This window comes from Stomoxys calcitrans, chromosome 3, assembly GCF_963082655.1.
Source record: "Stomoxys calcitrans chromosome 3, idStoCalc2.1, whole genome shotgun sequence".
Classification (NCBI taxonomy): Eukaryota; Metazoa; Arthropoda; class Insecta; order Diptera; family Muscidae; genus Stomoxys; species Stomoxys calcitrans.
The window spans coordinates 35,317,161-35,330,758 of NC_081554.1; the positions used below are offsets into that span (position 1 = coordinate 35,317,161).

A 13,598-nucleotide genomic window follows, 5' to 3' on the forward strand; every position below is an offset into this window, starting at 1 on the left:
GATTTCCCGATTTGGCACATTGCGTTCTTTTATGACTTCTAACAACTGTGCCATGTACAGACCAAATCGGTAAAGAACCTGATATAGCTCCCATATAAACCGATTTCCCGATTTGGCTTCTTGAGCCCTTACTTACTGACTTACAAGAACTGTGCCAAATGCAGACCAAATCGGTCAAGAACCTGATATAGCTCCCGTATAAAACAATATCCCGATTTTACTTTTGAGCCCTTACAAGCCGCCATTTTTATCCTATTTGGCTGAAAATTTTTATAAAGTATTCTGTTACGACTCTCAATAACTGTGCCAAGTACGGTTAAAATCGGTCTATGACCAGATATAGCTCCCTTATTTTAACAGAATGGTGGTGGGTTCCCATAATTCGGCCCGGCCGAATTTACTTTATTCCCACCAATGAAGAATGAGAGCATATTCATTATACCCACACCACTACTGTGGTTCAGGGTATTATAACTTAGTGGATTAGTTTGTAACACCCAGAAGGAAGACAGATAGACCCATTGATAAGTATACCGATCGACTCAGAATCACTTTCTGATTCGATTTATGTCCGTCAGTCCATGTTAATTTGTGTACAAAGTACAGGTCGCAGTTTTCATCCGATCGTCTTCAAATTTGGTATGGGCATGTTTTTCGGGCTAGAGACAAAGCCTATTGAAATTGGAAAAAATCGATTCAGATTTGGATATAGCTCTCATATATATGTTCGTTCGATTTGCAGTTATACTCTTGATTCTCGACATTACTTGTGAATTACATGGAAATCGGTTTAGATTTAGATATAGCTCTCATATATTGTATATATATATCGCCCGATTTTTACTCCCAGAGCCACTGCAAGCGCATTTATTAACCAATCTTCCCAAAACTTCGTACAACACCTTCCTCGACGACTGTGACAGTATCTGAAAAGTTTGCTCGAAATCGGTTCAGTTTTAGATATAGTTCCCATATATATGTTCGTCCGATTTGCAGTAATATTGCAATAAAACGGTCTTTTGTTACCCGATTCTCTTGACATTCGGCAGGAAGGATTTTTTTATGACTCTCGATATTACTGGCGAATTTCATAGAAATCAGCATAGATTTAAATATAGCTCTCATATATATATATCGCCCGGTTTTTACTCTTAGAGCCACTGCAGGCGCATTTATTGACCAATCTTCCCAAAATTTTGCACCACGCTTTCCTCGACGACTACCACATTATCTGAGAAGTTTGCTTGAAATCTGTTCAGAATTAGATATTGCTCTGTAAAAATTTTGTCATTTGTCAACCGTAGTTATTACTGTTTGGCATATATTTGATCGCCGAGGTCCATCAAAATTGGTTCAGAATTGATAATAGCTCCCACATTGTACTTATAGGGTAGGTGTAGGGTATTACACAGTCGGCACCGCCCGACTTTTGCCCTTCCTTACTGGTTTTGTCATTCCCTTTGCAACTCATCGATATTCATTTCCGACCCTTTAAAATATATAAAGGGTGATTTTTTTGAGGTTAGGATTTTCATGCATTAGTATTTGACAGATCACGTGGGATTTCAGACATGATGTCAAAGAGAAAGATGCTCAGTATGCTTTGACATTTCATCATGAATAGACTTACTAACGAGCAACGCTTGCAAATCATTGAATTTTATTACCAAAATCAGTGTTCGGTTCGAAATGTGTTCAAATTTTGACAAATTTTGTTCAGCGATGAGGCTCATTTCTGGTTGAATGGCTACGTAAATAAGCAAAATTGCCGCATTTGGAGTGAAGAGCAACCAGAAGCCGTTCAAGAACTGCCCATGCATCCCGAAAAATGCACTGTTTGGTGTGGTTTGTACGCTGGTGGAATCATTGGACCGTATTTTTTCAAAGATGCTGTTGGACGCAACGTTACGGTGAATGAAAATATTGAGCTGCAACTTTGTCTATAGACAGGTTAAGTTTGAAGATGGGCTATATCGGACTATATCTTGATATAGCCCTCATATAGACCGATCTCTCGATTTAAGGTCTTGGGCCCATAAAAAGCGCATTTATTGTCTGATTTCGCTGAAATTTCGTACAATGAGTTGTGTTCGGCACTTCCACGTCAATCCTTCAATTTGGCCCAGATCGGTCCAAATTTGGATATAGCTGCCATATAGTCCGATCTCTTGATTTAAGATCTTGGGCCCATAAAATGGGCATAAATTGTCCGATTTTGCTAAAATTTAGGACCCTTAGTTGTGTTGGGTCCCTCGATATCCTTCTAGAAGACGGCCCAGATCGGTCCAGATTTGGATATAGCTGCCATATAGACCGATCTCTTGATTTAAAGTCTTAGACCCATAAAAGCCATATTTATTATGCGGTTTTGCAGAAATTTGGTACAGTGAATTGTGTTAGGCCCCTCGATATCCTTCTTACAGAGAGAGCCCAGATCGATCCAGATTTGGAAGTAGCTGTCATATTCACCAATCACTCGATTTAAACTCTTAGCCCCATAAAAGGCGGATTTATTATTCGAATTCGCTGAAATTTGATACAATGACTTATGTTAGGCTTTTCGACCCATCCGAAAGCCGGCACCTCAGTCTATCAAATTCGATTCAGAACTAGATATCACTCCAAATTTCCCCTTATATGGTAGGTGTAGGATAATAGTCGTTACCACCCGACTTTTGTCGTTCCTTACTGGTTTTTACTGGGTTGACCAAAAAGTAATTGCGGATTTTTTAAAAGAAAGTAAATGCATTTTTGATAAAACTTAGAATGAACTTTAATCAAATATACTTTTTTTACACTTTTTTTCTAAAGCAAGCTAAATTAACAGCTGATAACTGACAGAAGAAAGAATGCAATTACAGAGTCACAAGCTGTGAAAAAATTTGTCATCGCCGACTATATGAAAAATCCGCAATTACTTTTGGGGCAACCCAATATTTAGTATATCTCACTTCTGGTATTGTTGGAAGGTAAGATACGTAGTAGCTTCTGTGTGCCTGTCTCTAAATAACCATCAGGGCGTCTGTGTATGAGGCCCTCTGGCAACAAAGTTTAAAGTTCATGGCTATAATTCAAAAGACAGGCTGCCGTTTGCTTTTTCAAGTAGTTCACAAGAGAAACATGATTGTTACTGGTTTTGTCCTATGACGATAGCCACTGGTGTATGATATTGTTTGCAGATAGTGAAGCAGTCTGAATATTTGCAATTGCCACAATGAATTGTATGAACACATGAGCTTCGTAGTGTGTGCGTCTAGTTTTACTTGTTAAAGTGCCCGTCGACAGGGAAAGTACGAAATTCTTGGCACACCGACTATGAACTAGCATGGTTAGTCATAGCATGGTACGAGTATGAGGCCGACCACAAACTATGCTAGTTCTCACCTTGATGTTGCTGCAACAGTACATCCTGGCAAAAATAAGCATAGCGAGAGGCGGAGATGTGAGCCCAATTTTCTAGCACGTTGTCGAGAGATAAAAGATTTTTTTTCTCTCTTGCTACTTTAACTAAATGGAGTAGCAATAAATTTCTTTAGCCGTTGTGCTGTTCATTTGTAAAACTACCGCGAACAGAACGTCAAAAAGACCAGCAATACACTTAACTGTGTTGCTATGCATGCAAGAGTATGAAGCGGCAAAAACATTGCAACGCTCCCACAAGGAATGGCGACGGGTAGTGTTTAACTTTGAACGAAACCTTATCGTCTAACATCCATTGATAATGAAAAGCTACATACTGAAACCATTTATTCTAGAGCTACAGACTAACTTTAGTTTAGAGAATTTAAAGTTGTTCTATTAGTTACCTCATGTTCATATTTAAACATGGACAGTGTCAATTTTTTTTTTGATATTGATTAAATTATTATAAATTTCTTTAAATCCCTTTTCTTTTTAGGTTCATAATTCAACTGATATACGAGTGGTCTTACGCGAAGTAAATTTGCAATCGGCAGGGCGATTTCGTTGTGAGGTGTCTGGAGAAGCGCCTTCATTTCAAACCGTTACCGAACATGGCGATATGGTTGTTGTGTGTAAGTATTATTCAATTTGCCTATTGTGGAAAAGAAACAAAACAACTGTTGTTGTATTTTTACACCAACATTGCCCAGTTTAATTGATGCATGAATGATTTCGTTAAACTTGAATAGAAAAAAAAATTTAATTAAACTCCCGATCCCATGCTGCGAATTCGCAATTATATTCACTGGTTTTATTCGATAATATGAGAAATACAATAAATTCCAAAACCATTGTTTCTATAATTACCAAGAACATTTAATTTTTGAGTCAAATAATGATCCCCTAATTATACCAATCACCAATTTGAGGTTTTATTTCATAGTTCAGAAGTTTAGTTTGATAACAGATGAGCATTATATAAAATCCCCAAGAACCAAATAAGAAGAGCAGTAATGGTGCAAAACTTAATTTGCTATACCCTCCGGACCATTGGCTCCAAAGAGCCGTAATGGTGCAAAACTTAATTTACAATACCCTCCGGACCATTGGCTCCAAACAATAATATCAGATACGTACGTACAGAATGCCGCCGTAACGAAGAGGTTAACATAAACGTCTGGGTTCGACTCCTGGAAAGAACATCAGAAAATTTTTCAGCTGTGTTATCCCCTCCAAATACTGGCCTCATTTGTGACGTACTGTGCCATTAAAAACTTCTCCCCAAAAAGGTGTCGCACTGCAGCACGCCTTTTGGATTCGGCCATAAATAGAAGGTCCCTTATTGATATGTGAAAAGTTTTATATATATACTAGCTCCACCGGGCCCGCTCCGCTGCGCCTTCTTTTACTTTATATGGAACAAAATTTTCCTTGGAATATTTATTTTCGACAATGAAAGAGCTTTTAGTGAAATACCATGCTACGAAAATAGTATATCGTTTTAAAAAAAGTTTAATAATTTAATTATCTGAATCCCATATGATCTTTATTGGTCTACGAGTTTAAGTTTGAATGTAAGTTGTACTCCATTCTTAAAATACTTTATTTTAGACCGATATTCTCATGATGTCTGTTTTAGTGGTGTTTTCGGGGTCGAGGGGACCACAGACACTTGGCCCTGAAAAAATATTTGCATCATGCTCTCCTCCATTTAGTTAAACCCCATATTGCCATTGGTTTAAGGGGAGTTTACAGGATGAGGCGTACACCAAACAGAAGGTGTACCATATTGCCATTGGTTTAAGGGGAGTTTACAGGATGAGGCGCACCCCAAACAGGATGAGGCGTACCCCCAAAATGATTATCAAATCGTATTCTACTCCCAAATACCTTTATTACACCGCCATATTGCGATGGTCAGTAAAAAATCGCTGTTTGTGGGGTATTTTGGGAAAGGGGTAGACCCCAGAAAATTGGTTCCGTAGGTGGGTATCAATCCTTGCTCCTCCTCAATTCAAAAGTCTGCAAATATGTCCAGTTTGGGGTATGGGCCCTAAAAATATGAATATCGAGCTCCACTGTCTTGAAGACCCACATTGTCTTGGTGAACAAAGACGTCCTATTTGGAGGTTGTTATGGTGGTGGATGTCCCCTAGACAGTTGGTCCCGAATATTGGTATCAGATTTATGGTCTACTCCCAAATACCTTTCATTTGAGTCCCATTTTTTCATAGTCGGCAAACATGACCGGTTTGGGGGGTGTTTTGGGGGCCCCATCCCCCCGCTCAGTGACTTGGCTTTGAAAATATATATCAGATTCGTGTTCTATTCTAAAAAACTTCTTATTTGAGCCTCATATTGCAATGGTCAGCAAATACTTCCAATTTGTGTGGTTTTATGAAGGTGAGTTGGCCCCATAAACTCTTTTCCCGAATATTGATATCAGATTCGTTTTTTATTTCCAATGACCTTTCATTTGGGACCCATATTGCTATGGTCGTAAATTTGTCCGATTTTGGAGGTTGGGATGGTCCCCCAAATACTTGGTCTGATAATTGGATATCAAATTCGTTTTCTAATCTTAAATTCCTTTTATTTGAGCCCCATATTGCCATGGTCAGTAAATAAGTCCTGTTTGGGTTGGGTGTATTGGGGAAGGGGTGGACCCCCAGAAACTTGGTCCCTAATGTGGATATCAGATTCGTATTTTACACTCAAATACCTTTTATTTAAGCTCCATATTCCCATGGTCAGTTAATAAGTCCTGTTTGGAGGGTGTTTTTGGGGGAAGGAGGACCCCCAGAAACTTAGTTCCACATTTGGATACCAGATTCGTATTTTACTCGCATATATTGGCATGGTCGGTAAATATATCCGATTCAGGGGTGTTTTTGGGGTTGGGAGATCCCCTAGCACTTGGTCCGAGAATTGGATATCAGATACGTTTTCTTATCCTAAATACCTTTCATTTAAGTCCCATAATGTCGTGATTGGTCTAAATATATGTTTGGTAGATTATATCTATCTATACACTGATATAGCCCCCGTATAAACCTATCCCCGGTTTTGACTTCTTGAGCCCCTAGAAGCCTCAATTTTCATCCAATTTGACTAAAATATGGAATAAAGACTTGTGTCGTGACTTCCTGCATCCATGCCAAGTACGATTCTAGTCGGTCTATAAACTGAGCCCGCGTATAAACCGATCCCCGGATTTGATTTTCTTAAGCCCCCAGAAGCCTAAATGTTCACCTGATTTATGTCGATCTAGCCATGTCCGTCCGCCGGTCTGTCGAAAGCACGCTAACTTCCGAAGGAGTAAAGCTAGCCGCTTGAAATTTTGCACAAATACTTCTTATTAGTGTAGGTCGGTTGGTATTGTAAATGGGCCATATCGGTCCATGTTTTGATGTAGCTGCCATATAAACCGATCTTGGGTCTTGTCTTCTTGAGCCTCTAGAGTGCGCAATTCTTATCCGATTGGAATGAAATTTTGCACGACGTGTTTTGTTATGATATCCAAAAAATGTGCCAAGTATGGTTCAAATCGGTCCATAGCCTGATATAGCTGACATATAAACCGATCTGGGATCTTGACTTCTTGAGCCTCTAGAGGTCGCAATTATTATCCGATTTGCCTGAAATTATGTACTACGAATCCTCTCATGACCATCAACACACGTGTTTATTATGATCTGAATTGGTCTATAGCCCGATACAGCTCCCATATAAATCGATCTCTCTATTTTACTTCTTGAGCCCCCCAAGGGCGCAATTCTTATTCGAATTGGCTGACATTTTACACAGGTCTTCAACATGTAATAATATAATAATAGCAGAGCAAAACTTCTCTTATATCCTCGGCAAATGCGATCCATAGTGGAGGGTATGTAAGATTCGGCCTGGCCGAACTTAGCACGTTTTTACTTGTTACTTCTTTCTTTTTTATACCCACCACAATTTCCGACCCTATAAAGTATATATATTCTTGATCAGCGAAAAAATCTAAGACGATCTAGACATATCCGTCCGACTGTCTGTTGAAATCACGCTACAGACTTTAAAAATAGAGATATTGAGCTGAAACTTTGCACAGATTCTTTTATTGTCTATAGGCAAAGTTCGAAGATGGGCTATATCGGACTATATCTTGAAATAACCCCCATATAGACCGATCGGCCGATTTAGGGTCTTAGGCCCATGAAAGCCACATTTATTATCCGATTTTGCTGAAATTTGGTACAGTAAGTTGTGTTGCAAATGCAAATTTTGTCCATTAACATTCCACTAAGGAACAGGGGCAAACTTGTCACATATCAATGAGTGCAGTCCGATTTAAGTTTTAAGCTCAATGATAAGGGACCTCCTTTTTATGGCCGAGTCCCAACAGCGTGCCGCAGTGCGACACCTCTTTGGAGAAACGTTTTACATTTCATAGTAACTCACAAATGTTGCCAGCATTAGGAGGGGAAAACAACCGCCGAAATTTTTTTCTGATGGTCTCGCCAGGATTCGAACCCAGGCGTTCAGCGTCATAGGCGGACATGCTAACCTCTGCGCTACGGTGGCCTCAAGTAAGTTGTGTTAGGCCCTTCGTCCCTCCTCTCTATTTGACCTCCCTTTATTTGACCGAGATCGGTCCTGTTTTGGATATAGCTGACACATAGACAGATCCTACGATTTAGGGTCTTAGGCTCATAAAAGCCACATTTATTATCCTATTTTGCTGAAATTTGCGACAGTGAGTTGTGTTAGGCCCTTCGACATCCTTCGTTAATTTAGCCCAGATCGGTCCAGATTTGGATATAGCCGCCATATAGAGCGGTCTCTCGATTTAAGGTTTTGGGACGCTAAAAGGCGCATTTATTGTCCGATGTTGCCGAAATTTGGGACAGTAAGTAACGTTAAGCCCCTTTGCAATATGGCAGAGATCGGTCCCGATTTGGATATAGCTGCCATATACACCGATCTCTCGGTTTTAAGTCTTGGGGCCATAAAAGGCGAATTTTTTGTCCGATGTCGCTGAAATCTGGTACAGTAAGTTGTGTTAGGCCCTTCGATATCCCCCCTCTATTTGACCCAGATCGGTCCAGATTTGAATATAGCTGCCATATAGACTGATCCCTCGATTTAAGGTTTTGGGCTCATAAAAGGCGAATTTATTGTCCGATTTCGCCGAAATTTAGGACATTGAGTTGTGTTAGGCTCTTCGAACATTTCTCTGCAATTTGGCCCAAATCGGTCGAGATTTGGATATAGCTGCCATGTAGAACGATATCTCGATTAGAAGTCTTGGCCCCATAAAGGGGGCATTTATAATTCGATTTCACTGAAACTTGACAAAGTGACTTATGTTAGGCATTTCGGAATCCGTGTCGTTTATGGTTCAAATCGGTTTGTATTTAGATATAGCTACTACCGATATTTTGTTATACACAATTAAACAATGGCTTGTACTTATTAGTATTTGGTCCAAATCGGAACATATTTCGATAGAACTGCTATGGGACATCAGGTATGAAATTTTTACCGGATTTTGATGAAAGGTGGTTTACATATATGTCCGAGGTGCTGAGTATACAAAGTTCGGCCCGGCCGAACTTAACGCCTTTTTACTTGTTTTTGTTGTTTTATGTTTCCAATTTGGTCATAATTATCCAGTTATAACACCTGATGCGTATTAAACCCACTTACATTCCCTTAGGCTCATATCTGTCTAAACCAAATTTTCGACATAATAAATCTTTTCACTATTTAATAATCCAATCAAAATAAAATTGGAAAACAAATTTCCATTTACCTGAAATGTTGGCACATTTCCACAGAAAATCCCTTGAATTTCCAAAAATTTAAATCTTTCATGCAGTGCCATACAATGATTTAGTTAAACTTTTTCTTGGTTCACGCTGTGTTACAAACGGGTAAAAGCTACTTTGAAAAAAAAAATGTATGACAGCAAATTTCTCCCTGTGAACTGACACTATCATATATTGAAATTTCTTTTGAGTTTTTGTTGTTGGCCATTTTAACATGTCAGAAATTTACAATCAACGGGTGAAAGGCGTAACACCGCCAGAAAAAAAAACAAACTTGAACCCTCAAACAGTGCAGGGTTTGTGTAAAGTCACACTGGTTTAACGTATGCGAGTATTTTTAGCATTCTTTGAAATGTCAAGCAGTACAGATTTTCTTTTTTTTTACTTTTTTATGTCAGTATCCGTCAAATCTTAATTTAAGATTTTAGATTATTTTATTTTTTTCGTGGAATACCCCATAGGCATGAAGGGGAAAATCCATGTTCTTGGAAACAATAACTCATTTAAAAACCATATATAGACATATTAACATACATGTGGAGTTTATTTGCATTTGATCTAATCCCCAACTGGTTGCAAATTGTTTAGCATTGTCCTTTGCTAGATTTGGAAATGGTTTTTTAACGTCCTAGTTCTTGTTAATCGTTAGTAACATAAATGTAGCTTTATTTTGGCTAAACAAATTTTAATGATTTAATTTTTCTTTTTAGCTCTACCCGATCAAGGTGCACCAAAAATTACTGGTGGCCGACCACGCTATCAAATTGGCGATACTGTGCGCATTAACTGTACTGCTGGTCGTTCAAAACCTGCCGTCCAATTGTCCTGGTTTATCAATGGAGAAGCCGCGGAGCCCCATCAAGTTCGAAGATACGACACTATAATATCGGGTCGAGATGGCTTGGAGACATCCGTGCTGGGTTTACAGTTTCGCGTTGATCAACATCATTTCCGCAATGGCGATATGAAATTAAAGGTAAGTTGGAGAAAAAATCTGTAATCGAATGCTTACAAATAACAAGTAAAAGCGTGCTATGTTCTGGGCCGAATCTTATATACCCTCCACAATGGATCGCCTTTGTCAAGTTCTTTGGACGATTTCACTTTATAGGCATAAGCTAAAAAAGGACAATAACAGGAAATCTCCATGGATTTTTTTACATGCTTGGATAAGAATTGCGCTGTTTAGAGGGTCAAGAAGAATATTGGTGGGATCAGTTTATATGGGAGCTATATCAGGTTTTAGGCCGATTGGAACCATACGCGGCCATAGGAGAAGTCCTCGTGCAAAATTCTAGCCATATCGAATAAGAATTGCGCCGTCTAGTGGCTCAAGAAGTATATTCGGGTGATCTGTTTATATGGGAGCTATATAAGGTTTTGGACCAATTAGAACCATATTCGGTGTATCTGTTGGAGGTTGCAGGAAAGGTTCTCGTGCAATATTTCAACCAAATCGGATAAAAATTGCGTCCTTTATGGACTCAAGAAGTATATTCATGAAATCGGTTTCTATGGGAGCTGCATCAAGTTTTGAACAGATTGAAACCATACTTGATACACCTACTGGAAGTCATAGAAAATGTCCTCGTCTATAATTTTAGCCAAATCAGATCAGAATTGCGCCCTCTAGTGGCTCAAGAAGTATATTCGGAAGATCGGTTTTTATTGGAGCTTTTTCAGGTTTTGGACCAAATAGAACCATATACGGTACATCTCTTGGAGGTCATAGGAAAGGACTTCGTGTAGTATTTCAGCGAAATCGGATAAGAACTGCGCACTCTAGTGCCTCAAAAAGTATTTTCGGAAGATCGGTTTATATGGGCAATATATCTAAATGTGGACCGATTTCACCCATTCACAATCCCAACTGACCTATATAACAAGTAAAAAGGCGTTAAGTTCGGCCGGGCCGAACTTCGGCTACCCACCACCTCGGGTATATATGTAGACCACCTTACATCAAAATCCGGTGAAAATGTCATACCTTATGTCCCATAGCAGTTATATTGAAATATGTTCCGATTGAGACCAAATACTAATAAGTACAAGTCATTGTTCAATTGTGTATAACAAAATATTGGTATTTTTAGTAGCTATATCTAAAGATATGCCGATCTGAACCATATACAACATGGATGTCGAAAAGCCTAACATAAGTCAATGTGTCAAATTTCAGTGAAATCGGATTATAAATGCGCCTTTTTTTGGAGCCAAGACTTTAATCGAGACATCGGTCTATGGCAGTTATATGAGGCTTGACTTAACCCTTTGTCCCAAATTTCGGCAACATCGGACAATAAATGCGCCTTTTATGGGCCCAAAACATAAAATCGAGAGATCGGTCTATATGGCAGCTGTATCCAAATCTGGACCGATCTGAGCCAAATTGAATAAGGATATCGAAGGGCCTAACACAACTCACTGTCCCAAATTTTGGCGACATCGGACAATTAATGCGCTTTTTATGGCGCCAAAACCTAAAACCGAAAGATCGGTCTATATGGCAGCTATATCCAAATCTGGACCGATCTGTGCCATATTGCAGAAGTATGTCAAGGGGCTTAACTTAACTCACTTTCCCAAACTTCGGCGACATAGGACAATAAATGCACCTTTAATGGACCAAAACCTTAAATAGAGGGATCGGTCTGTGTGGCAGCTGTATCCAAATCTAGACCGATCTGGGCCAAATCAAAGAAGGATGTCGAAGGGCCTAACACAACTTACTATCCCAAATTTCAGCAGAATCGAATAATAAATGTGGCTTTTATGGGCCTAAGACCCTAAATCGGAGGATCGGTCTATATGACAGCTATAACCAAATCGGAGTATCGGTCTATATGGCAGTAATATCCAAATCTGGACCGATCTGGACCAAATTGATGAAGGATGTCGAAGGGCCTAACATAACTCACTGTCCTAAATTTCAGCAAAATCGGATAATAAATTTGGATTTTATGGGCCTAAGACCCTAAATCGGAGGATCGGTCTATATGACAGCTATAACCAAATCTGAACCGATCTGGGCCAAACTAACGAAGGATGTCAAAGGACCTAAACCAACTCACTGTCCCAAATTTCAGCAAAATCAGATAATAAATGTGGCTTTTATTGGCGGATTGGTTTACATGGGGGCTATATCAAGATATAGTCCGATATCGCCCATCTTCGAACTTAACCTGCTTATGGACAAAAGAAGAACCTTTGCAAAGTTTCAGCACAATATCTCTATTTTTAAAGACTGTAGCGTGATATCAACAGACGGACGGACAGACGGACGGACATGTTGAGATCGTCTTAAATTTTTACGCTGATCAAAAATATATATACTTTATAGGGTCGGAAATAGATATTTCGATGTGTTGCAAACGGAATGATATAATGAATATATATGTATATATGTGAACCTTCTCTCGTCATAATCCGATGGAAAATGCATAATTTATCGGTCTATATCCAAATCTGCACCGATCTGGGCCATCCTAAAGAAGGATTTCGATGGGCCTAACACAACTCACTGTCCCAAATTTCAGCAAAATCGGATGATCGGTTTATATGGCAGCTATAACCAAATCTGAACCGATCGAGGCCAAATTGAAGAAGAATGTCGAGTGGCCTAACGCAACTCACTATCCTAAATTTCAGCAAAATCGGATAATAAATATGGCTACTATGGGTCTAAGACCCTAAATCGGTGGAACGGTCTATATGGGGGCTATTTCATGATACAGTCCGATATAGCTCATCTAACCTGCTTATGGACAAAAAAAGAATCTGTCCACAGTTTCAGCTCAATATTTTTACTCCTAACGATTGTAGCGTGATTTCAACAGACAGACGGACGGACATGGCTAGATCGTCTTAGATTTTTACGACGATCAAGAATATATATATAATTTTAGGGTCGGAAATGGATATTTTGATGTGTTGCAAACAGAATGACAAAATGAATAGACATCTATCCTTCGGTGGTGGGTATTAAAATACCTTGCTCTCAGGTTTTTTGAGAGGCTGATGACGATCGGACGCCCACAGCATTTGCACTAAACTCGGGCTGTCTCGCATAAAGTGTATATATTCTTGATCGTCATGTCATTTTCAGTCGATCCAGCCATGTACGTCCGTCTGTCCGTCCGTCCGTTCGTCTGTCTGTCGAAAGCACGCTAACTTTCGAAGGAGTAAAGCTAGCCGCTTAAAATTTTGCACAAATGCTTTTTACGGTTGGGATTGTAAATGGGCCAAATCGGTCCATGTTTTGATGTAGCTGCCATATAAACTGATCTTCGGTCTTGACTTCTTGAGCCTCTAGAGGGCGCAATTCTCGTCCGATTTGACTGAAATTTTGCATAAGGTGTTTTGTTATGACTTCCAATAACT

The 13,598-nt window shown here is 39.3% G+C and overlaps 1 protein-coding gene across 2 annotated transcripts in view; it reads left to right on the plus strand.

The window, feature by feature from the left end:
- LOC106083240 (uncharacterized) overlaps nucleotides 1-13,598 on the plus strand; it is a 440,964-nt gene that overhangs the window by 415,830 nt on the left and 11,536 nt on the right. For both annotated transcript variants that reach the window (XM_013246151.2, XM_013246152.2), the window contains exons 4-5: nucleotides 3,899-4,034; nucleotides 9,929-10,194. In XM_013246151.2, coding sequence (XP_013101605.2) covers nucleotides 3,899-4,034; nucleotides 9,929-10,194 — 402 coding nt within the window. The remainder of the gene's footprint in view (nucleotides 1-3,898; nucleotides 4,035-9,928; nucleotides 10,195-13,598) is intronic.